The 26,098-nt window shown below is 45.3% G+C and overlaps 1 protein-coding gene across 2 annotated transcripts in view; it reads right to left on the bottom strand.

Moving 5' to 3' along the window:
- Positions 1–26,098, bottom strand: part of PTDSS1 (phosphatidylserine synthase 1) — an 81,884-nt gene that overhangs the window by 5,245 nt on the left and 50,541 nt on the right. For both annotated transcript variants that reach the window (XM_066379177.1, XM_066379176.1), the window contains exons 9-10: positions 25,038–25,103; positions 7,095–7,194 (exon numbers count right to left, since the gene is read on the bottom strand). In XM_066379177.1, coding sequence (XP_066235274.1) covers positions 7,095–7,194; positions 25,038–25,103 — 166 coding nt within the window. The remainder of the gene's footprint in view (positions 1–7,094; positions 7,195–25,037; positions 25,104–26,098) is intronic.

Genomic DNA, 26,098 nt, shown 5'->3' with positions numbered 1-26,098 from the left:
GAACGCATTGCTTTAGGACCCGTTTATACCACGCCAGCTGTGCCGCCCAACCTCCATCTTCCTGAGGACCTGACACCTCGCCCCAACTGTGGGGACGGGTGTGAAATTGTGGTGGAACCTTCTCTTCTTGAGGAATAATTTTCATTCTAAGAATCATAACTTTAAATCTAAAAGGGTCAACACAAATCATTAATTCCAACTCATTTCACCAAATAGAAATGAAAATGGCCCTGTTGAGGACACATAGCTAGTATGTGGCAAAACTGGAGTCAGAACACAGGCCTACAGGTATCCCTGGACACAACATGTAGGGTTGGCTGTTGAGATAAATACTGACTTTATGCCTATAAACCTTCACATTTCTACCCATTCATCATCCACTCATCCATCCCCAGAGAATGAAGAGCACCACAGGAACAGCCAACACCCACAGCTTCTGCTCTGCGGGGCCCCAGTCTGGAGGGAGGAGACGCAGTGCCAGGAAGGCAGGGCTGGGAATCCTCAGCGCTGCAGCTGGTGGTACAGCTCAGGCCCAGTTCTTTTCAGTTAATGATGTTTACTAAGTGTCTGCTGGGGACACAGATCACCTTCAGTGTCAAAAGAGAAGAGCCTGCCTGACCAGGCAGTGGTGCAGTGGATAGAGCATTGGACTGGGATGCAAGGATCCAGGTTCGAGACCCCGAGGTCACCAGCTTGAGCGCGGGCTCATCTGGTTTGAGCAAAACTCACCAGCTTGCACCCGAGGTCGCTGGCTCGAGCAAGGGGTTATTCAGTCTGCTATAGGCCCACGGTCAGGGCACGTATGAGAAAGCAATCAATGAACAACTAAGGTGTTGCAACGAAAAACTGATGCTTCCCATCTCTCTCCGTTCCTGCCTGTCTGTCCCTATCTGTCCCTCTCTCTGATTCTGTGTCTGTTTAAAAAAAAAAAAAAAAAGAGACGAGTCTGAGTGCTCTAATTGGCCTTCTCCCTCCATATCAATGAAGTGGGAAGAGCAGCATGGCAGAGAGATAACATATGCAAAATAGCATCTATCTATAGAGTAGATGAGTATTCTTGCAGTGTATTAGCTTGTGCATGTGTTAGGTCCCATACAAGGAACAAAACAGGCCATCCTATGTTTCACAAAGAGGGGGAGGTTGGGTGGATTGGGGAAAAAGTTCACCGCACTAGACCAATAGGAGCAGTGAGGGCTGGGCTGCCATTTTGAATTCTGCCCATCAGATGGCAGCTGAGTGAGGCTCTTCCCCTTCCTTCCCCAGAACCACCTGTGGGAGGACAGGCAGGGCAGCTGGGCAGACTGCTCTGCAGGGGACAGGCTGACACTGGCAGGGGGGGAGCTTATCATCACAAATACCACACAAAGGGCCTGCTGTGGCTGCCAAAGTCACCACTTCACCTGGCTACAAAGGGTCCATTTCATACTTGTCCTAGGAGACAAAAGTGTGCAATTTGGGGTTTGCAATCACACCTGTGGAAATCTAGGCAAGTACCCACTTAAAATGTCAAGGCCTAAATTTTTTTTTTCTTAAAATGTCAAGGCCTAAATTTAAAACAGCAATAGATTTTGTTTAAAGAAAGAGAAGAGAAATGTGAGGGGTGAGAGCCAAGGCTGTGGCAGCAATGAGGGCGTAGAACCAGCCTGGCCTGTACATCATGCCAGTGTGCACACAAACTCACCAGACCTGATCAGACAACTGCTGCTGCAGGAGCTTATTAGCCAGCAGACAGCTCTCTGCTCCCGCATTTATCTAGAATTCCAGACATGTTCCCTTCACCAAGCAAGGAGAATAATTATGGGCTTTGTTCCTCTGAGAAATGTGGGAAGCATGGTGTACGTAACTTAACACTCCTTTATTGAATGTTTGCCTCACTTCTGAGTTTGAGATCAGTCTTGATCTTTAATAAAGGCCATGAATACAAAAAAGCACCAGGATCTTGTTTCCATTCTTCTCCCTTAACTGGTAATGTGCAAGGCAGCGGAGACCCCTAATCATCCCGGCCAATGGCCTCATTTCAGATATGGCACTCATCACTGATAACACCATTTGGGGGCCTCTGCTTGTTTTCAAAGTCCTGCTCCCTAATGGCTGTTTCTCTGCCCCAGCCTTTCCTTTAAATGTGGCTGCTCCACAGAGTTCCACCCTCAGCAAGCTTTTCTTCCCCTCGCTATGTCCTTATCCTAATCCAATGGCTCCAGCTGTGCCCTACACACCCATGGCCCCAACTCTTCCGTAGCCACTGCTGATTGAGTCTATCCAATGTTACTGGACAGACTGAAATTTCCAATGATACAGGACACTTTTATCTGTAAGTGTTTTGGGTTTTTTTAAGTGAGAGGAGGGGAGATAGACAGACTTCTGCTTGTGCCTGGACCAGGATCCACCTGGCAACCCCCATCTGGGGTAATGCTCAAATCAACCAAGCTATCTTCAGTGCCTGAGGCTGATGCTTGGACCAACCTCAGTGCCCAGGGCTGATGCTCAAACCAGTTGAGCCACTGGCTAAGAAAGGGGAAGAGCCAGAGAAGGGGAGAAGGAGGCAAGAAAAGCAGATAGTCACTTCTCATGTGTGCCCTAACAGGGATCAAACCCAGGACATCCGCACGCTGGGCTGACACTCTATCCCCTGAGCCAACTGGCCAGGGCTTCATCTGTAAGTTTTAAGGGTCTCTATACCCCAATGCCCCAACCAAATTCCTCTCCTCTCAAGGGACTTCTTTGATATCCCCAATCTGTAACTAGCACCGACAGCAACCCAAGGGCACAAGCTGGAGAAACCTCAAGTCCCTTCCCAGCTACCATAGGGATGGAGTCCTGTGGAGTTGACCTCTTGAGCAGTTCTCAAACCCAGACTTTTCTCTGCATCTTTAATGCCACTGCCCTGGTTAAGCCTCAGCCATTGCTCACTTAGTACCCTGCAACACCCTCAGCCCACACCTGTCCGCAAACCCTTCTTCCCTCTACACCAGTGGTAGTCAACCTGGGCCCTACTGCCCACTAGTGGGCGTTCCAGCTTCATGGTGGGCAGTAGCGGAGCAACCAAAGTATAAATAAAAAGATAGATTTAACTATAGTAAGTTGTTTTATAAAGATTTATTCTGCCAAACAGTGAAAATCTGACATAAAGTACTTGGTAAGTAATTATTATTATATGCTTTAACTTGCTATAACTCTGCTTTATAAATTTTATAAAGTAAAGTTACTTCCCTACTTTATAAATCACCATGACTGTGGAACCGGTGGGTGGTTAGAAAATTTTACGACTAACAGAGATACAAAAGTGGGCGGTAGGTATAAAAAGGTTGACTAGCCCTGCTCTAGACTCTCTCACCCTCCACTTTCTGTGAGATGTTGTTCTGCCACTGAAAAATCTTAAAGTCTCCTACCCTAACACACAAAGTCCTAAGCAGACACACAAAGTCCTCCTAAGTGGAGGTGCCCTATCCTCTCCTTCTCCAAGTTCTCCTCACTCTTGGCCCCCATCTCCCTCAAAACGCTGGGCACTGGCATAGTTTCATGTCACTGCACATGTGCACCTCTCAGGCTGCCTGTACATCTCCCGGTCTCTGTCCTTGAACTCATTCCTGTACTATCCATGCATGTGTGGAATGTTTCCTAGGCATCAGGTGTTGTGCAGGTCAGTGGGGACAACCGGAGAAAAAAATTTATACCTAATGAGAAAAAAGTGTAACATTGAGGAGATAGACATAAACACCACAAATTATACTGGGTTTAAAACTCAAAGAAATATGTGTAAAATGCAGCTGGTCCCTGAGGAGGGAGCTATCTAGTCTTCCTTGTAGGTTGGGGTGTATTTCATGGATGGCGGGCATTTAAGTTTGGACTTGCCATGAGATTTACTAGCTAGAGGAAGCAGGGGAAAGCATTCAGATCAGAAAAGACACCATCCTGAGTGATGGCACACATCTGGAAAGCTGACTCTGAGGTAACTAAGAGGAGCTGGTGGTGGCCGAGTAGACTACATATGGGTGTGTATGACAGATGACCCAGATGATGTGGTCCTAACCACACAGGCAAGCTTTCCTATTTCAGCTGGTAGGTTTGTGGTTGGGATCCTTCTTCCTTCTTGATATTTATCTCTACACAGAGGGAGCTTTCCTGGTCTAATGCTCCTGCTTTTCCACACCCTACACTCCTTCTCTAGGGAGGACTGTCTCTTCACCGACTGATGAATCCCAGAGAAGGAAGCTGGGCACTTTCTCCCTCCCCGGGTGCAAGGCCACCAGCACAATGTGGGGAGGCCTGCTTCCTGGGGCTGGAGAGTGTGTCTGATCCTGGGGTTCACTATTTGAACTGATGCTGAAGAGTGTGGAATTTCAGTAATACAGATGTTACTCTGATCCCCAGGTCCTTCTCCCACTCCGCCTGTCTCTTAATCATTCTGAATGTGGTTGTGGAAAATATTGTACTACTGGACCCTCTCAAGCCCCCCAAACAGGGAATGGTTCTGAGCAGGGGGAAGAGATGCCAATCTGAATTCTGGAAAATCGCTTTGGCAGCAGTGTAGAGATGGAACTAAAGGCAGAGTGAACAGCAAATCAGTGTCTAGACAGCTGTAAAGGCAGTGGGAATGAGAGGGCACATGGGTACATGGCTCAATGACTAGAACCCGGTGCCCTGCTGATTCAAAGAGTGACCAAGGAGAGAAGGCGGCCTCCCGGGTTCTCAGCTGGGGCACCTGAGGGATGGGAGGGCCGTTCTCCGTGGTCTCTCCAAGTCCTGCTCACTCATTATCAGCAGGGAGCCCCCGCCAACTCTCCACCTCGCCTGGTGCTCTCTCCAGTGCTCACGCAGCTCCATGCACAGGCCTTTCGTGATACTTAGTACATGTCGCCGTCATTCCTTTGCATGTATAATTCTGGTCTGGATGTGGGGACCAACCTGGAGGGGGTACCCTTGGAGGGAAGCAGGAGATCTCTCACCAGAATGTCTGGGTTTGAGTGCTGCCTCTTACCCTCGAGTGGCAACTTACCCTCGGTGTGACCTGGGGCAAGGTAGTGAAACTTTGTGCCTTTAGTCATTCATCAATAAAAGAGGGCTAATAAAGTACCTCCCCTCAAAGTGTAAAGAAATGTGCAATTCATGAGAAGGGCTTAGAACACTGTCTGCACATGGTAAGCATTAATAAATCTCATTATCACCATCATCTGTCTGTGGGGGTCTAGCATCAGGTACAGCTTTGAGGAGCACGCACGAAGTGTTGTGTGAGGGGATAACGGCCATACAGGGGACTATGCTAAGTGAGGGAGAGATCACTGGGAGGACCGGAAGTGGTGCACGTCCTGAATAAGGTTATAATCACAAAGACACAAATGCAGATCTGAAGCCAGCAACATAAAGAAGCATATGTCAAGTGTCAAATAAGTAAAACAGAGAGCTTTTTCCCTCTAAAACTTAAAGGGAAAGATGGGTGGGGGCCTTGAAGGCGGGGTGATCAGAGAGGACTTCTCAGACATGGCACTGAGGAGAAGAGCATTCTGACCACTGATGCCCTGGTGGGGAGGGGGCTTTGGTGAGAAGTGCCCCTGCCGTGTCCCAGGAGTTCGTCCTGCCTCCACCTCTCTGGGGACCCTCTGGTACCAGGTGAGGGCAGTAGGTCATGTTACCTGAGGTGCACATGCCAGAGACAGCAATGTGACAAGTGCTTGTTAAAATCTCCAGAGACATCTGACATGCTTCCCTAACAATCCTCACATCTAGTCTCACTGGACAGAAAAAATACATTTGAGCATGAACTCTAGAGGTTCAGTACAAAGGAAATCATTATTCCCTTTTGTTGTTCAAGATAAAATAGGCTAGAATAGGCTAAGGTGCCTTGCCATAGTTACGATTTCTTACAAGTAACCCTAAAACTAGATACCATGAAAGGTGATAAAACAAAACACTTTAAAAATACAGTTTCGTGTTGCCAAAAGAAAAATAAATAGACCTGAAATTGATCTAGATACAGCTTTCAATTTACAGAAAATACAGAGGACAAAGAAATCTGTTAAATACAGTACAGGATAAAATCAGTAAAATCTAGCCTGTGGGAAAATCTACAGGACAAAAGAAATGGTTTCTTCAACAAATAAACTGCAAAGATGAGAGAGCTAGGGATAGAAGGAAATTATAGATCGAAAGAGACTTAAAAGGCATGCCAACAAGTGTAAAAAGTGGGTACTGATTCAAATAAATTTAAAAATACAAAGTTTAAGAAAATGGCACTAATATGAACATTGATTAGATATTTGATAGCATTAAGGAATGATTATTTATTCTTTTTTCAGATGTGATAATGGATGGTGGTGGCATTAAACAATAAAAGCAATCTTATCTCCTCTTAGAGATACATCCCGAAATACTACAGGTGAATCTGCTTCAACATAATTTGGGGTGAAGATAGTTAGTGGAAACAAGACTGGCTCTGGGTTGATAACTGTTGAAGCTGGATAATGGACACATGAGGGGTCATCCACTCTATCTACTTCTAAATACATTAGAAAATTTCAATAATTATAAAGCAAGCTCAAATTAATTTTCTGAACTAAGTAAACAAAAAAATCATAAGCTTATAAAACTTTTCTCCAAAATAATAAAACAACTAAATTAAGGATAGTTACAGAATGTGTAAGCTAGGTAAGATCTCATTTCGCATAATGGTGAGGGAATGTCCTTCAGCTCCCAGGAGTCGGAGCTGAAGTCCCAGCGCTCTGCCTTCAGAGAAGCTCAGCCTCCAGGGTCTGTGCTGGGAAAGCCGGCCAGCGGGCCAGAAACTGCACGGTTGATCACCTTCATTACGGCAGGCCTGAAATTCTTAGCGTGTGTAGATGAATTCCCATAAGTGAAATAAATGCATGTATGATGCACTGTGGAGGGCTGCTGACTAGACCCAGTAAAAGTGAACCATTTTGGATGCCATGAGGTTCTGTTTATTCTTGAACTTAAGACTGGTGACCAATCTCAGGTTATTACAAATAGAATGTCTTGTCTATGAATTTCTAAGGAACCCTGGTACACAAGACTTTTTTGTTAAAGAGACATCATGGCGAGGTTAGCTAACCCTTTGGGTAAAAAAAATAATGACTCACCACACAAAGAAGCCAAAGCACAACATAGAGTATCTGGGTCTTAGAGAAGAGATCTTGTCCAAATTTTATGCAAACAATAGCTTCCAGGAAACCAATGACCCTAGTTAAATAAAGAACAAGAGGTTAAATACTCATTTATATTATCAGAGCATATACATCACTACAAATATGCATTATTCTATTAAAAAGTTCAACTGGTCATAAAACTTCTGCCCCAAACACAGGTGGCAGGTCTCCCACAAAATGACATTGTTCTATCCCACTGCACTTCCTTCAAAAATTATGTAGTTTACCCCTGAACAATACAGGTTTGAACTAGAAAGGTCCACTTATATGTGGACTTTCTTCAGTAAATATTATAAAAGTATTTTCTCTTCCTTATGATTTTCTTAACAACATTTTCTTTTCTCTAGCTTAACATTCGTATAAGAATGCAGTATACAATACGTGGCATACAAAATATGTGTTAACCGTCTGTTTATTTCATTGGTAAGGCTTCTAGTCAAAAGCAGGATATTAGTAGTTAAGTCTGGGGGAAGTCAAAAGTTACATTAAAATTTTGGACTTCAGCCTGACCTGTGGTGGCGCAATGGAGAAAGTGCTGACCTGGAATACTGAAGTCACCGGTTCAAAACCCTGGGCTTGCCCGATCAAGGCACATGGGAAGCAACTACTACAAATTGTTGCTTCCCACTCCTCCTCCCCCCTTCTCTCTGTCTCTCTAAAAAAAAAAAAAAAAAAAAAAAAACATTTTGGACTTCAGGGTTTTGGGGCCCCTAACCCCCACGTTGTTCAAGGGTCACCTGTGTGTGTGTGTGTGTGTGTGTGTGTATTAGAAAGTTTATTTTACTGTTACTTTATTTTTTTAAAGACTTTATTTTTTAGAACAGTTTTATGTTCACAGTAACATTGAGGAAAGGTATAGCGATTTCTCTTATACCACCTTCCCCCACACAAAGCTTCTCCCACTATCAACATACTGCACCAAAGTAGTGCATTGGTTACAAATGATGAACCCACACTGACATGTCAATATCACTTAAAGTCCACAGTTGACATTAGTGTTCACTCTTGATATTGTACATTCTAGGGGTCGGAAGAAATGCATAATGACATTTATCTATCGTTATAGCATCATACAGAATAGCGTCACTGCCCTAAAAATCCTTTGGACTCTGCCTATTCATCCCTCTGTCCCTCGCAAAAGAAGTGTTTTTTACTTCTTCCTTCCCTCCAAGACTAAAATCTCAGCTCATACATTTTAATAGATGAAGGCACCTGGAATCATCTAACTCAGGGCCTATTATAACCAAGGTGGACAGTCACCACCTACTGGAACCCTCTCCAGGACAGGGAGCCCACTACCTTTGTAGGCAGCTTATTCTGCCGCTCAGCCTCTGGCTATTTGGCTCTTGGGAAGTTTTACCTTATTTCAGGCTGGTATCTGCCCCCTTCTACATGTGGGTCCTAATGCCACCCTTCACAGCAGTACAAGGTGAGTCTGAGCCAGCCAAGTGTGTCCTAAGGCAGCAATCACATTCTCTCCCAGCCTTCTAAGAATTCCCCATTCAATATCCCCTCTGGTGATATAAATTTTTTATCCTTTCTTGATCTGCAAGTAATTTTCCTGAATACAAAATGTTTTTTTAAAACTTTTATTCTTTAATTAAAACATGAAAGAAAAAGCCACTCTTATGTTCTACACTGTTACTTACTAAATACAAAAGTCAAATATTTATTACAGTTCAGAGACTAAGGTAAGAATGAGTGAGGTGAGGGCGATATAGCTGGTCTCGTGATCCCACACACTGCTTAACACATACATACTGATTTCAGAGAAGCCCAATCCACTGCTCCTCGCTCCAGGTGGAATCTGCACGGTCAGGATTGAGTGCAGTTGTACAGATACGCTCTAAAAGAAAGAAAAGGCCCAGAAGGCCCTGGTCCCCCTACCCACCAGTAGCCACGAAGGTCACTGCTATCATCAATGTATGGATGGCTCTACACTGGGTGCCTGGAACCAGAACCACTTCAGCAAAACAGAAAATCTCCTTAATGCATCTTCAGAGTTTGGGGCTGTCTTTTCCCCTTGCCCCAGCCAAATGAGGTTTGGGAGTGGCTGGCCTGAATCTATCAAGACTGCCCCAACCGCCTGACCAGGTGGTGGCGCATTGGATAGAGCGTCAGACTGGGATGTGGAAGGACCCAGGTTCGAGACCCCGAGGTCGCCAGCTTGAGCGCGGGCTCATCTGGCTTGAGCAAAGAGCTCACCAGCTTAGACCCTAGGCCCCTGGCTCCAGCAGGGGGTTACTCGGTCTGCTGAAGGCCCGCGGTCAAGGCACATATGAGAAAGCAATCAATGAACAACTAAGAAGTCGCAACGCGCAACGAGAAACTGATGATTGATGCTTCTCATCTCTCTCCGTTCCTGTCTGTCTGTCCCTGTCTATCTCTGCCTCTGTAATAAAAAAAAAAAAAAAAAAAAAAGACTGCCCCAACCCCAACAAAGCATCATGTCAGCTGAGGTACACAGGAGACTTTTAAGCATAGGTCTGAGTTTCCCGGAGATCCTGAAGTCTAGACTGTGAGACAACACTAGATGGCAGCCAAACGTTGGTTACTTCCAGGCTGCACAGAGAGGGCCAGTGTGCCCGAGACTGAATGTGAAAAGAATCTTTACACTTTAAACAGGATTTCTTGAAGAACTACAACAGACAGTGTTAAACCCAGGAAATAAGTGTGCTTATCTGCCCTTCAGTTAGACAGAATACCCAGAGTTTATTATGAGAGATTTCTGAATATTGAACTCACGAGTCACCCTTCATAAGCAAGATGACCAGCAGACAAGAGCTGTCACTCAAACTTCTATGATGAGACCCATGGCTAGAATCACATTTTTTATTGTGACCCAGTACACACACACACACACTAAAACAAATTTCACAAAAAACTGCCCCTTTACAATTTTTCTATTTCACTTTAAGAAAATGTTGGCCAACTGGACCCAACCATTTAAGTTCATAATGAACTAAGTTTGTTCTGAAGACCACACTTTTCAGTCATCAACTTTCTGATGTTCTTTGCTCCTAACGTGCTAAGGAATCGTCGCTGAGCCACTGTCGATGTCTGTGGCCTTCTCAGTGAGGTGAGCACTGAGCAAAGACTGAGTGGGGAGGGAAGGCAGTGTGAGAGTCTGGAGAGAGGGGAAGGGGCAGAGTTGAGTCACAGAGAAACATGGGTCTGAGGACCTCCCTAGGGTTTGGCTTTTACTCTGAGGGAGCCAGGAGCCCCTCGATGATGAGCAAAGGGTTTAACATGATCAATTTACATTTTAATATGATCCATCTGGTGGCTGAACTGAGCCCTGACGATGAAGAGGCAAGAGCAGACGCAGAGAGGCTTCTCATGCAGGGTGGGGACTGGGGAGTAGCTGTGGAGCTACGAGAAGCGGCGGGGACTGGGAGGCACTAACCCAACAATCACATGGGCTCTACAACCACCAGCCACTGCCCCCAGACGAACTCCTTGTAAATAATGCCTTTAGGAAGGTTAACATGATTTCTGTACAAGAAAAAAAGGGCTGCTACTTTAGGGCTGAGGCCAAGCTTGGGCCAGGTGGGAGCCTGAGTCAGGCCAGTCAACTGAGACAGCACAACTGTCTCACCCACCTGTGGGTGAGTGTGGCTCCCTGAACTTAGTGCAAACTGAAATCTCTGTGATCTTTACACAACTAAGCCAGGTGGCCAAATTGTGGTTTGGTGAAAATCTGGCAGAGCTGCCACTCCTTTTGGTGCATAATTTTTAAGGCTAATTTTTATCTTGAATTAACAAGATTAGAAGGCAAACGTCTGAGCTGCCTGGGGGTGAGGCTGGACAGCTCACTCACACTCTCTCTATTTGGAGCCTGCTCTTGAGACAGGACGGAAATGAAGACATTAATGTAGAGCCAGGGTAAAGAGTTCTTCAGTGCATAGAACAAGAATGCAAGCACGGTTATTACAGAAATTGGAGGGCGAATGTCTAGGCTCAGTGTGTGCAAGCTGGGGTGCAAGTAGAGAAGTTCTCAGTTTGGCAGTGGAACCTGCTGTTGAACGCTGAGGCTGACACAACCTGCCCACATTGCAACCACTGCCCTGGAGCTGGACAAGACGCTCCACTGGGCTGGCTCCAGGCGTGGACGAGCCACTGTACCACCACTGACCGAGGCCAGGCAGGTTCACATTGGATTCCGGCAGATGGCAGAGAAGGGCGGAGACAGAAAGCATTGGCCCATTCCCGTTTACTAGATTCTCACAATGGTGAACGAGCAAACAGGCAGGGAAAACTGCTTCTCATGGCAGCAGGTAAATGAACAGCAAAACAGCCCCTCACAGTGGCAGGCAAACCATCTGCAATCCCTGAGGGCAAGTCTTACACAGGTTACACACACGTGGCTCTACCATGTGCTCATGCTAATCAGGCAAAGCACAAGTGAGCAGGCCTAACACAGCTGTTTTTCCTACCTTCCACCCCTTTAGGGTTGCTCACCTCACAATCTACATGACAGGTATCTCCCGCAGTGGTCCCTGTGTGAGGAGTGAGGTACATTGTATCACAAAAACAGTCAAGACTACAGCAACCGAATTACAAAGGCACAAGCTAGACCAAAAATGACAATTACAAAGGTGCCCTTCACAATGACATCTCCCTAAGCACTGTGCCCACAGAGTTAACTAGAGACCCACTTCTAGCCCCACTGTGCTAACAAGGCCACCCATCGTAGGTAGGAGATCTGTATAGTCCAGGACCATGTTCGTTGAAGAAAGTGTCCTTGGTGCGTTTCTACACCTGGATGGGAGCAGCTGTGTGGTGCAGGAGGGCCTCCACAGGTGCTTCAGCCTCCCCCATCAGGGTCTCTCATTACTGTTCACAAGCAGTGTCCATCCAGGAAGGAAGCCGGTGCCCCCTTCTGGCCGCAGTTCCTACTTCAAGAGTGCATTACACCGCTCAATGATCAATCCACACTAGCAGAACTGCCTGTACAAATCACCAAAAGTGAAGGTTCATTACAGGCAACTAGCCATACAGCTCTTTGATAACGGATCTCAGTGTCCCTCCACAAGCACTGTCTGTTGCCACAAGTCCCATTCAAACCTCTTAACAACATCACAGGGCCTGGCAAGGCCAAACATATTTAAGGCCAGTGATGCCTTGACAGATCTCTTAGCTGCTGCAATTTTGCAGCCATGCAACCCAAACACCAGCCATTTTCTTGGCAGCTGCTAGGGCCACCCATTTTCCTCACTTTTTCAGTAGCTGGCATCTCTGTTCCAGCTTAAGCTGCCACCAAAGCTCTAACAGGACTTTATTAGACCTGCCTCCCAATTTCTCTCTATCTGCCTTGGCTGCAATAAATTTACCCACATCTGTGTTCAGATAACCTTTATAATCCAGTTTCTCTTGTTAGTCACAGGGACAGCAGCCTACACAATCTTTTGGTTCTGTGCTGCCTCCACCTCCCCAAAATCTGCCACCATCTGTTTAACAACATTGATGGGCTGCCCCACAAGCCCCACAGTGCCCAAGATAGCCATTAGTGACACCAAAAAGGGCTGACGGGGCACTACAGAGAATAAAGTTTCTCATCCCTGCCGTACATACTTCCTCATCTGGCCCACAGGACCTCAGGTTGAAAGCAGCATTCCTCATACTCAGTACCAGAGAACCTGCTGCAGCTCAGCATATGACTGCCACTGACTTACTGCCCTGGCAAGTCTCCAGCATTCTGTCAGACCGTAGAAAGGCAGCCATCACCCATTCTAATAGGGTATGGTTTCCTGGGTTGTCATCGCCTTTCTAAAGACACTGCTTCACGGAAGATTATGTGGTAATGGCAGCTAATCTCTCCATCTCTGTTCCAGAGAGCCTGATGCTATCCACCCATGTTCCACAACCACAGAAAACAAGCTGCCAGGGACTCAGTGGGTTTCTGTCTGAATGTCATCCCTAACTCCATCAACTCTGTCAGGGTATAAGGCCGGACCACAGAGTACTCAACTACTTGTGGAGGGGGCTGTGACTGCCCCTGAGTCACTTTTGGCTGCTGAGTTTTCACCTTCTGCGTGACCACCAGCCAGGCTCTGAGTCTGCTGATGGCAGTTTCAGCCCGAACCTCTTCCTCCTTCTTCAGCAACTGCTTCGGCTCTTGTGGCTGCCAGTTCTTGGCCTGAAGCTGAAACTGAAGCTCTTGAACCCACAGCTATGTCTCTAATAACTGCCAATGCCATAATTCAGCTTCTAGGGCAAACTAGAGTTCTCAAACTCTCAATTCCTTCTCAAGTGACAGTTCCAATTCCAGGCACCACTGGTGTTCAGCCTGCATTTTACACTGAAGCTCTAGAAAGCAGTCAGCCTCCTTCTCCAGCAACTGTTACAGTTCAAGCTGCTGTCGATAATCAATCTCAAGCTCACACTGGAGTCGTAGAACTCAGGTAGCCTATCACACAGATCTTTCAGTTTCTGCTTGCTGGGCTGTAAAAAATACCTAGCCCATGGCCCCCAACAGAGTAGCTACCGAAAACCACATGCTCAAGAACAGCAGTTCCTCTTTCTACCCTTTAAGAGTGTCAGCGGCTCCACACCCATTTGATCCGAATCCTGCTCACATCGCCAGATGTAATGCCGGTGACCAAGGCCAGGCAGGTTCACAATGGATTTGGGCAGACAATAGAGGAACTGTGGAGCCAGAAAGCATCATCCCGTTTCCATTTAATAGTCTCACAATGGCAAACGAGCAAACAGGCAGGAGAAAACTACTTCTCATGGCAGCAGATGAACAGGAAAATAGCCCCTCACAGTGGCAGGCAAGCAATCTGCAGTCTGCCCTGACGGCAAGCATCTGCAGCCTTACACAGGTTACACACACGGCTCTGAATGAGCTCACACACTAATCATGCAAAGTACAAGCAAGAAAGCCTAACACACCTGTTTTCCCTATAACCGCTCTTCAGCCAGTCAGGAGGTGATCATCCAACAGTGGAGACGAGGCATATATAACATTATCCAACTATTACACTACCACACAGGACGCCAGGAAGTGCTCCTGAGTGAGTCCAGTTCTGACTAGGGTGGGAAAAAATGCCTTTTTGGAGGGACTGGTAGCTGAGCGGAGCCTTGCCAAATAGAAAACTTTATAAACTGGGCTTCTGGAACTTTCTGACTTCCCAAGAACCTGGGGGCAGGGAGGGGAGGGTGTGAAGAGGGCAAAGCATCCTGGGTGAGGTACTCAGTACAGTTCTGCTCACTTGTTCTGAGGTATATCAGGGTCTGAGGCAAGACACCTATTGGGAAAACAGCTGTGTTAGGCTTGCTTGCATACATTTTGCACAATTAGTGCATGAGCACGTGACAGAGCCATGCGTGCTTTCCCTTGGCGTGAATTGCTGACCTGTCACCATGAAGGGTGGCATGATTGCCTACCACTGTGAGGGGCTATTTTGTTGTTCACTCGCCTGCTGCCATGAGAAGCAGTTTTCCCTTGCCTGTTTGCTCACCTGCCATTGTGAGACTCTATGAAACGTAATGGCCCACTGCTTTTTGGCTCCCCAGTTCTTCTATAGTCGACCCAAATCCACTGTGAACCTGCCTGACCATGGCCACTAGCATTATATCTGCCATAGTGGGCAGGACTTAGGACACATAGGTATGGAGCCACCAACACCCTTGAAGGGTGGGACAGAGGAGTGGCCATTCTTGAGTACATGGTTTCCTGTGGCTACCCTTTCGGGGGCCGTTGGCTGTGTGTTTTTTACAGCCCGGCAGGCAGACACTGAAAGCTCTGTGTGAGAGGACACCCGAGTTTGAGAGCTCCAGGCTGAGCTGCAGACTGAGCACCAACAACAGCTTGAACTGGAACTGTTACTTGAGAAAGTTGCAGGTTTGAGAGATCCGGTTTGCTCTAGAACAGCGGTTCTCAACCTGTGGGTCGTGACCCCGGCGGGGGTCGAACGACCAAAACACAGGGGTCGCCTAAAGCCATCGGAAAATACATATTTATTATACATTTTTAAATAAAATATGTATTTCCGATGGCTTTAGGCGACCCCCGCAGGGGTTGCGACCCACAGGTTGAGAACTGCTGCTCTAGAAGGTGATGCTGGTACTAGCAGTTGTTAAAGAAACAACTACAAGTTCAAGAGCTAAAATTTCAGCCTCAGGCTGAGAGCTGGCATTCACAAGAGCTGAAGTGGTTGCTGAAGAAGCTGCATTTGTGCTGACAGAGTAGCTCAGAATCAGCAGTAGCAGGTGTTTCCAACTTCTCCTCCTCTGAGGAGGAAGAGGTTCTGGTTGAAACTGGCATCGGCAGACTCATGCAGAAGGTAAAAACCCAGCAGCCAAAAGTGCCCCAGGGCAGACACAATCCCCTCCACGAGTAGTTGAGCACTCTGTGGTCTGGCCTTACAACCAGAGTTGATGGAGTCAGAGGAAAATTCAGGCAGACACCCACTGAGTCCCTGGCAGCTTGGATGCTGTCGTTGTAGAATACAGGGTGGATAGCACCAGGCTCTCTGGAATAGAGATGGAGAAATTAGCTGCCATTACCACACTTCTCCTTGAGGCATCTTCAGAATGACGATGACAAAAAAGGAAACCATGCCCTATTAGAATGGGTGATGGCTGCCTTTCTACGGTCTGGCAGAATGCCAGAGGCTTGTCAGTGGCAGTTGTAGCCTGAGCTGCAGCAGGTGCTTGGGAGCTGAGTATGGGGAATGCTGCTTTCAATCTGAGGTCCTGTGGGCCAGATAAAGAAGGATTTATGGCAGGGATGAGAAACTTTATTCTCTGTAGTGCCCTGTCATCCCTTTTTGGGGTCACTAGTAGCTATCTTGAGCCCTATGTAGGGCAGCCCATCAACGTTGTTAAACAGTGGCAGACTTTGGGGAGGTGGAAGCAGCACAGAGCCAAAAGACTGTGAAGGCTGCTGCCCATGCTGTCACTGTGACTAACAAGAGAAACTGGCTTGTAAAGGTCACCCAGACATGGATGTGGGTAGATATGATTGTGGCTGGGGCAGACAGAAAAATTAGATGGCTGGTCTAATAGGGTCCTATTAGAGATCTGGTTGTAGTTTAAGCCGGAACAGAGGTTCCAGCTGCTGAAAAAGGAGGGGAAACCAACGGACCCAGCAGCTGCTAAGAAAATGGTTGGCATTTGTACTGCACAGTTGCAAGATTATATGGTAGAGACAGCTGAGAGAGAGGAGAATCCCTAAGACCCACTGTTCTAGTTTGAATGGGGGGGGGGGTGAAGGGACATATTTACCGAGGATAGGTCAGGGGCTGGAGGTCCCATGTGGAACTGGCAATCCATTGGTCCCCTTCTAATTTGTAGCAGGTGTTGGCCTTAGACTATAATAGGTGCTTTTGCAGCAGCTAAGAGAACTGTCAAGGCAGCACAGGCCTTGAATGTGTTTGTCTACATCAGGCCCTGTGAGCTGGCTGAGGGGTTTGGATGGGGCTTGTGGCAATAGACAGAGTGCTTATGGAAAAGTGCTGAGATCCGTTATCAAAGAGCTGTATGGCTAGTTATCTGTAATGAACCTTCACCTTTGGTGACTTGTACAGACAGCTGCGTTATCATGGACTGTTCATTAAGCGGTGTAATAGATTCTTGAAGCAGGGATTGCAACCAAAGAGGGGCGTTGGCTCCCTTGCTGATGGAAACGTCACTTGTTGATAGTAATGAGACCCTGATGGAGGGGCGGGCACCTGTGGAGGCCATTCTGCACTGTGCAGCTGCTCCCATCCAGGTGCAGAAACGCACCTAGGACACTTTCTTCAGTGAACATGGCCCTGAACTACACAGGCCCTCACACCTACCATGGGGTAGAGGGTTAGCGGTGGGTCTCCAGTTACCTCCCTGGGCAAAATACTCAGGGAGATGTTATTATGAAGGGCACCTTTGTAATTCTTGTCATTTTTGGTATAGCTTGTGCCCTTGTAATTTGGTTGCTGCAGTTTATACTGTTTCTGTGACATAATGTACTTCATTCCTCGCTCAGGAACCATCACGGAAGATACCTGTCATGTAGACTGTGAGGTAAGCAACCCTAAAGGAGTGGAATGTAGGGCAAACAGCTGGGTTAGGCTTACTTGCTTGTACTTTGTGGGGTTAGTGTATAAGCACATGGCAGAACCACATATGTGTAGTCTATGTAACGCAACAGGTGCTTTCCCTTGGTGCGGATCGCTGACCGGCCACCTTGAGGGGCGGATTGCTTGCCGCCACTGTGGGGGGCCGTTTTGCTGTTCATTTGCCTGCTGCCATAAGAGGTCTTCCCTGCCTGCTTACTCATCCTCCATTGTGCGAATCTATTAAATGGGAATGGCCCACAGCTTTCTGACTCTGCAGTTAGTTTCTCTACCGTTGGCCCAAATCCAATGTAAACCTGCCTGGCCATGGTCACCAGCATTACATTATCATTTGTGGAAAAAGATTCAGCTGCTAAAAGAAATAACTACTGCCAGGGGTTTGAGGGGGCAGGGACAGTCAGGATGAAGGAGGAAGAGTAGTCCTGAGGAGGACGAGATAAGGGGTAAGGCGCTAGGAAAAGGAAGCTACCCAAGCAGAGTGAGCACCGACCACCTGATATAGATGAGTGCAGGAGAGAGGAAAAGTGAGGCTGGAAAGAGAGGCTGTGAAACAAACCTCAACAGGAAGATGGTGGTGGCTGGGCAGTTCTGAGAAGGGTCAAGAGTTGAATGACACCTCCTACTGTTGCTCTCAGTACACTGCCTCTACCTGGATGTACTCTGTGCTTCGTATCTGTGTCTAGCCTTAAAAAAAGAAAAAAGAGCCTGGAAGAAAAACAGCACAGTTAAAGGCACTGTGGATGGGTGAGGGATGGAAGGGCAAGCCAGCAGAGGACACTAAGAAACAGAAACACAGGAACCAACCAGGGCAGCTGTTGCAGAAGGTAGAGCACCATTGTGAGATGGCAAATACTGCGGGACGGCAGGGAGGTGATGGTGGAGAGAGGCCCTGCTGGGCTGGAGCTGAGCCCGGAGAGAACAAGTTAGCAGAGCAGCAGAGGCCGAGAGCACTGTGACGGAGCACCAGCAGGGTCTGGGTAACATGAGAGAAAGTTGTGGCATGAGGGGCAGTTAGACAGCGAGGCAGCACCAGGCACCATCCACGCTTACCCAACCCCGGAACTTTCGGGAAGAGGAAAAGTGCTCGCTCCTGTTAAAGCCAAAGCTTGGACACCTTCCTTCCAGGGCCACTTAAACAGCTTTTCTTTTTAAGCCAAGCCAATTCTTTTCCTTTCAGACACAGAAGCTCAATTATACCAAGGGTGGAGTGAGAGAAAGGGGAAAATAGAAATAAAAAAGATAAAGCGTGTACACCTATGGGATGTGTTCACACGGTCCCTCCCAAACACTCCCACAGAGCTGAAGCAATGGCAGGTGGCTTTCCAAACGGAGAGCAGCCAACTTTCTCGCACTACTGCCCTCTCCCTGGTAGGTTCCCATTCCCTAGCTGGATGCAGTCCTATCTGGGCTGAGCACAGCACATTTAAGCCTAAAAGCTTACAAGCTCAGATCTCTGGCACACAGAGTCTGCAGGAGACCAAATTGTGAGTCTGTATTTAGTTACATCAGTGAGTAATTAATACAAACGTGGTGAGACCATAACATTTACAGAAAATTGCCCTTTTCAGGAGAAAAAGATGTAGACCTGTGGGAAAGAAGCCCTGGGAGGTCCTGTTTGACCTTTCCCCTCCCTCCACCTCACCAAATTCAAATGTCACTATGCAGGCATTCCTGTTGTTTCCTGACATCTTCCACACTTTGCTAAAGTCTAAAATTACTCCAAAAGTAGTGAAAAGCAAGCTGTAACACAGCTACTAGTTATTAAAGGAAATCAGACATTTAAATGTTTGCTGTTTTAACAGGAAATGAAAAATGAAAAATGAGGGCAATAGGGAGGCAGAGGAAGGATCGTACAGAAGAGGGAGGGGTGGCCCAGAGGGGCAGACAGAAGAGACCAGACCCAGACCTCCCGCACCACCTTCCGCAGCTGACTGGTGCAGAGGCAGCTCTGGGTCATGAACCCAGGCAGATACGCTGGGTGTGATTTATGAAGAGGGCTCTGTATTTTTCAGCATGGCCCACGAGTTCTCAAGATTCATTCATCTTGATATACTATACTGGGAGTTCTCAAATCTCAACAAACGTACTAAATTAGCCAAATGATCTCTTCTTTGCATTTCACTTTATCGCTTCCCAGCAAGGCGCACTCTCTGTGGCAGGTCTCCTGCCACTCTGGCCCAGTCCACCGCTGCCACTGCTCCCACCACGGGATTTCATTTTTCAGCTACCTGATTAAAAAGAAATTATGCTGTAACACTACCTCTCTCTGATCTGCATCTCCTTTCCCTCAACAGGTAAACAGATACTGTTCTGTAGAAAATAAATCCACTCCACAGTAGAAAAGACCTTGACAAGAAATGATTTTTAAATATAAAGAGAAAAATGTGGGTAGAAAGAACAGGTAAGTGGTAAAGGGCTCATATATTGGAACGATCACTTCCTCTTTGGGCAAAACAATAAAGACAGACAAGGAAAAAAGCAGCCCCTCCCCCCTCTTATGACTACAATTGTGCCTTCATCAGGCTCTTGCTCGTACATTAGAAACCAGGTAGGTGTGGGAATTCCTTTACCTGCTAGATCGCGAAACAACAGAAACCTAACCCATCTTATCACCCTCTAAGCTGAAATCACTCTAGATAGGAAAACCAGCTTATATCAGAGAACTTATGAGAAACAAATGACAATTGCCCTTTGTCTTCAGCAAGGGGGGATTTGCCTTAATTTAACTTGAGTAACCCCTCAAAATCTGGAATGGGAGCTACACACACACACGTTTGGAAGGAACGACACAGCCATGTTAGCAGCAATTACATCTAAATGACCGACTTTGTATGATCTTTAGTCTCTTTTCTAAATTGTATATCAATGTACGTTTACTAATTTTTTTAACTGGAAAAAGTTATTCTTTTAAAATATCTGTTAAAATAGTAATTTTTTTCCTACTACAAGTTTTCATCAATATTTTCTCAAATATATGTTTTCACACTCAGCTTAGAACCTAGAGTAGACCTTGAATAAAAGCTACCCAAGGGATTTAATATCATGCATAGATTTGCTGGATGCCTAGAACTCTGAATGCTAAGTGGCACAGTGAATTGTTAATGGTGTTTAAGAACCACTTACCTGGCAGACTAAAAACAGTCTCACACTTCACATGGGATAGGGGGAATATAAATTAGATAACTTATAATTTTTTTTCATCACTTAAATAACAGTAAATTCAAATAAAGCATTTCTATCCATAACAAGACAATAAATAGTGACCATGGGGCTATATATTAATTCTCTCTGGGATAATAAAATTATATCTTGGTATATATAAATAAAACAGCTGTTTTGCATGGTCTTTTTGATGTGAAAGTAACATAAAGTGTGGATAAGCCCATCACTAAACAATGTTCCAGGATCATCATCATCAAATTCAGATGAAACTGAAACAATATATTTTGTATCTAATTTATTTCATAAAATAGGGTATCTGATTTCTAATTGGGAGATACATTTTGATTTCCTATTTTGTTTATTTAAATGTGTGGGGGGGATAATAAAACAAACTTCTACATATACCTTGACTGGGATCCACCCTCAACCCCTTTCTGGGACTGATGCTCAAATCAACCAAACTATTTTTGGCACCTGAGGCTCACACTGGGACCACCCAGAGCTGTTCTCAATGATGGAGGCTGATGCTCAATCAATCTAGCCACTGGCTGTGACAGGGAGAGAGAGAGAGAAGGGGGAGAGGAAGGGGAGAGAAGCAGATGGTTGCTTCTCTTGTGTTCCCTGACTGGGAATTGAATCGGGACATCCATAAGCCAGTCCGATGCTCTATCCACTGAGACAAGAGGCCAGGGCCCTAATATTTGTTTAAAAGCAGTTTCAGGCCCTGGCTGGTTGGCTCAGCGGTAGAGTGTCGGCCTGGCATGCGGGGGACCCGGGTTCGATTCCCGGCCAGGGCACATAGGAGAAGCGCCCATTTGCTTCTCCACCCCCCTCCCCCTCTTTCCTCTCTCTCTCTTCCCCTCCTGCAGCCAAGGCTCCATTGGAGCAGAGATGGCCCGGGCGCCGGGGATGGCTCCTTGGCCTCTGCCCCAGGCACTAGAGTGGCTCTGGTAGCGGCAGAGCGACGCCCCGGAGGGCCAGAGCATCGCCCCCTGGTGGGCAGAGCGTCGCCCCCTGGTGGGCGTGCCAGGTGGATCCTGGTCGGGTGCATGCGGGAGTCTGTCTGACTGTCTCTCCCGGTTTCCAGCTTCAGAAAAATACAAAAAATAATAATAATAATAAAAAAATAAAAAAAAAAAAAAAAGCAGTTTCAATACCCTCTTTCTATAATTTGCCAGTTAACTAGTCTAAACTTAAATCAGAAAAGGAAATGTTAAAAATGAAAGCTGGCCCTGGCTGGTTGGCTTAATGCAGTGATTCTCAAACTTTTTGAAGTGAGGGCACATTTAAAACCCTACAAATAATTGTAGGTGCACTATATACAAATTTCTGAGAATTATGTTATAATAATTAAGTCAAATATTAAAGAAAAAATATAAAGTCCAAGCGTGCTTTTATGGTAATTAAATGAAATAAATACGACAAAATTAAATTTATTCTGACATTAAAAAACATTTTTATGTTACATTTTTTGAGTTATGCTTTTTAGAATTTGTAAAAATGAGAGGTTAAAAAATAAAAAAAACAAAAAAGTTATCTTTATATATATATAGATATATTCTTAGTATTATTTAGTAAATTCGGCAGGTCCCCACATGAATGTGTTAAGTTTTCTCATTCTTGTGTCTATAAGAAACGTGAGCCTGATGTGTCCTGGTGATTTCTTCAATGTTTGGACATATATTTGAAAGACAAACTCTCATTTCCTCGTCAATACATTGAAGAATTCCTCTCTTTTTACTCTTAATTGTGTTGAGTGCAGAAAACGTACACCATCCATATCATCTTAACTTTACACCAAACAAAAGATAGAAGAAACTTCCCTCCAGTCTTTCTGGGGAACACTGCGGGTAGTGTAAGCAATCCAGCACCACAGCTTAACAACCTTTTGCAATCTAATCAGGCAAGTGAGGTGGGAGATTGGGCAGACTGTCAGCTTACAGCCAACTCCCCATGCCTCTGTCCCCCAAAAATCTAAACTCCAAAAGCCCTGTTGGCTTTTTGGTCCCCAATAAACACATATTTCTCTGGAATACCATAGGGAATAGCTGGAAATCTTCTCGGGTGTACCAGTGTGTCCTGGCGCACACTTTGAGAACCACTGGCTTAGTGGATAGAGCAGGGGCAGTCAACCTTTTTATACCTACAGCCCACTTTTGTATCTCTGTTAGTAGTAAAATTTTCTAACCACCCACCAGTTCCAAAGTAATGGTGATTTATAAAGTAGGGAAGTAACTTTATAAAATTTATAAAGCAGAGTTATAGCAAGTTAAAGCATATAATAATAATTACTTATCAAGTACTTTATGTCGGATTTTCGCTAAGTTTGGCAGAATAAATCTTTATAAAACAACTTACTATCTTTTTATTTATACTTTGGTTGCTCCGCTACCTCCCACCATGAAAGCTGGAACGCCCACTAGTGGGTGGTAGGGACCAGGTTGACTACCACTGGGATAGAGCATCAGTCTGGTGTGCAGAGGTCCTAGGTTTGATCCCTGGTTGGTCAGGACACACATGAGAAATGACCATCTGCTTCTCTCCTCCTCTCTCTCCCCTTTCTCTCTCTCTATCCCTCTCACAGCCAATAGCTCAACTGATTTGAGCATCAGCTCCCAGTGGTGAGTATAGCTTGGCTGGTTGGAGCGTTGGCCTCAGGCGCTGAGGATAGCTCAGTTGACTTGAATATCGGCCTCAGTTGGGGCACATTCAGGAGTTTGTCTATCTGCCTTCCTCCCACTTAAAAAAAATGAAAGCCATATACTATTATCAACAAATCAACAGACAAGTGTTAGTGTGGATGTAGAGAAAAGGGAACCCCATGCACTATTGGTGGGATTGCAAATTGGTGGAGCCACTGTGGACAATTATGAAGTTTCCTCAAAAAATTAAAAATAGAACTACCAAATGACCCAGCAATTCTAATTCCGGGTATTTATCCAAAGATACCCAAAATACTTATTCAAAAGAAATATATGCAGCCTTATGTTTGTTGCAGCATTATTTACAATGACAAGATTTAGAAGCAACCTAAGTGCCTATCAATAGACGAGTGGATAAAAAGGATGATACAGCCTGACCAGGTGGTGGTGCCAAGGATAAAGGGTCGACCTCGGACACTGAGGAACAAGGTTCAAAACCCTGAGGTCACTGGTTTGAGTGTAGGTTCATCAGCTTGAGTACAAGATAACTGGCTTGAGCAAGGGGTCACTTGCTCAGCTGGAGCCACCCGGTCAAGGCACGTATGAGAAAGCAATCAATGAACAACTACAGTGCTGTAACTACGAGTTGATGCTTCTCATCTCTTTCCCTTCCTATCTATTGTCTGTCCCCCCCTCCCCCAAAGAGATGTGATACATATGATTTTTTTAGAGAGAGAAGAAGGGGAAAATAGATCAAGTTCCACCTATCTATGCACTCACTGGTTGATTCTTGTATGTGCCCTGACTGGGGATCGAATTGCAATCTTGATGTATCGGGACAATGTTCTAACCAACTGAGCTACCTGGCCAGAGCTTATATAATGAAATATTACTGGGCCATAGAAAAGAATGAAATCCTGCCTGACCAGGCGATGATGAAGTAGATAGAGCGTCAGCCTGAGATGCAAAGGACCCAGGTTTGAAACAGTGAGGTCGCCAGCTTGAGCACAGACTCATCTGACTTGAGCGCTGGCTCACCAGCATGAGTACAGGGTTGCTAGCTTGCGCACAGGAACATAGACATGACCCCATGGTCACTGGCTTGAGCAAAGGGTCATATGGTCTGCTGTAGTCCCCAGTCAAGGCAAATATGAGAAAGCAATCAATGAACAACTAAGGTGCCACAATGAAGAATTAATGCTTCTCATCTTTCTCCCTTTCTGTCTGTCTGTACCTGTCTGTCCCTCTCTCTGTCTCTCTTGCTTAAAAAAAAAAAAAAGAATGAAATCTTAACATTTGTGATAACATGGATGGACCTAGAAAATATTATGCTAACTGAAATAAGTCAGACAAAGAAAGACATGTACTATATTATTTCACTTTTATGTGGAAACTAAAGAGCAAAATAAACAAACAAGTAAAACAGACTCATAGATACAGAGAATAAACTGACGGTTGCCAGATGGGAGGAGTGTTGGAGGACTGGGTGAAAAAGGTTAAGGGATGAGAAGTACAGATTGGTCTTCACAAAACACACAGTCATGAGGATGTAAAGCTCAATACAGGGAATACAGTCAACAATATTGTAAGAACTATGTATGGTGCTAGGTGGGTACTACACTTACCGGAAGGATCATTTCACAAATTATATAAATGTCAAACCACTATGTTGTATAGCTGAAACTAATATAAAATGATACTGAATGTCAACTGTAGTTGAAAAATAAAATAAAATAAATGTAAAACAAAAATATCTACTAAAAATTTGGAAAAAATCAAATTTGAAGTTTTTAATCAACCTTAAAGGGAAGGGTATATAAGGTAATTATCAACTTCACTGTATTTTGTACTTTATTTTCTGAAAATAAAAAGGTTAAAAAAAGTAATAAAAGTCACAAAACATCAGAAAAGTCTTCATAGAAAAAAACCATTGAAAGGCACTTAACACAGGGTCCAGAAATAATCAAAGACATTTAGAGGCTTAAACCTCCACAATAGTAGATACTTACCCAAACACCCAGCACTGTGTTCCTACGCGTTTGCACTGTGTATCGGTGAGGTAAGCGTAATACTGTCTGAAAGGACAAAGGTGGAATTCACTGAGGCTTCTGTTTAAAACCAGCAAGTCATTATGAAGTTAAATTACTGTGACAGAATGAATATACAACATGTCCTGCCTTGTCCCACATATATAACTAGCTGCCTGGTCTAGTTCTGCTCAAGGGACTAGGAAGCTGCTGCCTATTGAAACATTCCTGTTAGGAGTTTGCCCTGGGTTGGAGGGAGGGGAGCATGGTTTAAAGAGCCAGATGATTGGCAAAAGTGGTCTTGGTTCAGGAACCAGCTCCCAAAGCCTTGAGCCAAAGCAATCCCAGTGAGTGCTTCAGTCTTCTATGGAGGTGATTCCCAAGAGTCACCTGCACTGTCATTAACCGTCTCCTCTGGCTCTCTCCAGGATAAAGGTTGCTGAGAGTCACTAGGCAAGAAAGTTCTCAGAAATTGGAATAGGACCTTCTCTACACCTTGCTGTCACTGACTGCCAGTAACTTTAAATGTTACTGACAAAATTAAAAAAAAAAAAAGAGGCAATGACACGGAGTTGACAGGCTTAGAGCAACACCTTCCCAACAGAAATACAGTATGAGCCACAAATTGCACTTTAAAATTTTCTAGTAGCCACATTAGGAAAGTTAAAAAAAAACAAAAAACCCAGATGAAATTCATTTTTGTAATATAGGTTATTTAACCCAATATATTGAAAACATTACAAAGAAGTGTTTTATATTGTTTTTTACTGAGTCTCCAAAATCTAGCATGTATTTTATACTATAGCACAGTTCACTGTGGACTAGCCACAGTCGTAGCGCTCACAGCCACACGTGGTGAGAGGCTGCCATACAGGACAGGGCAGGCTTAGAGTATCACCCTGAAACCCAATCACCCCTTCAGAGGTTGCATTCAAACCAGTTCATCATCTTTTGGGAATCACAGACTTTGAGAATTTAATAAAAGCCATGGCAAAGGCATATAAAACATGCACACAAAATTTTGCATTAAATTTCAGGGGATT

The sequence above is a fragment of the Saccopteryx leptura genome, chromosome 3, assembly GCF_036850995.1.
Source record: "Saccopteryx leptura isolate mSacLep1 chromosome 3, mSacLep1_pri_phased_curated, whole genome shotgun sequence".
Lineage (NCBI taxonomy): Eukaryota > Metazoa > Chordata > Mammalia > Chiroptera > Emballonuridae > Saccopteryx > Saccopteryx leptura.
This window is presented reverse-complemented; position numbering and strand designations above follow the sequence as displayed.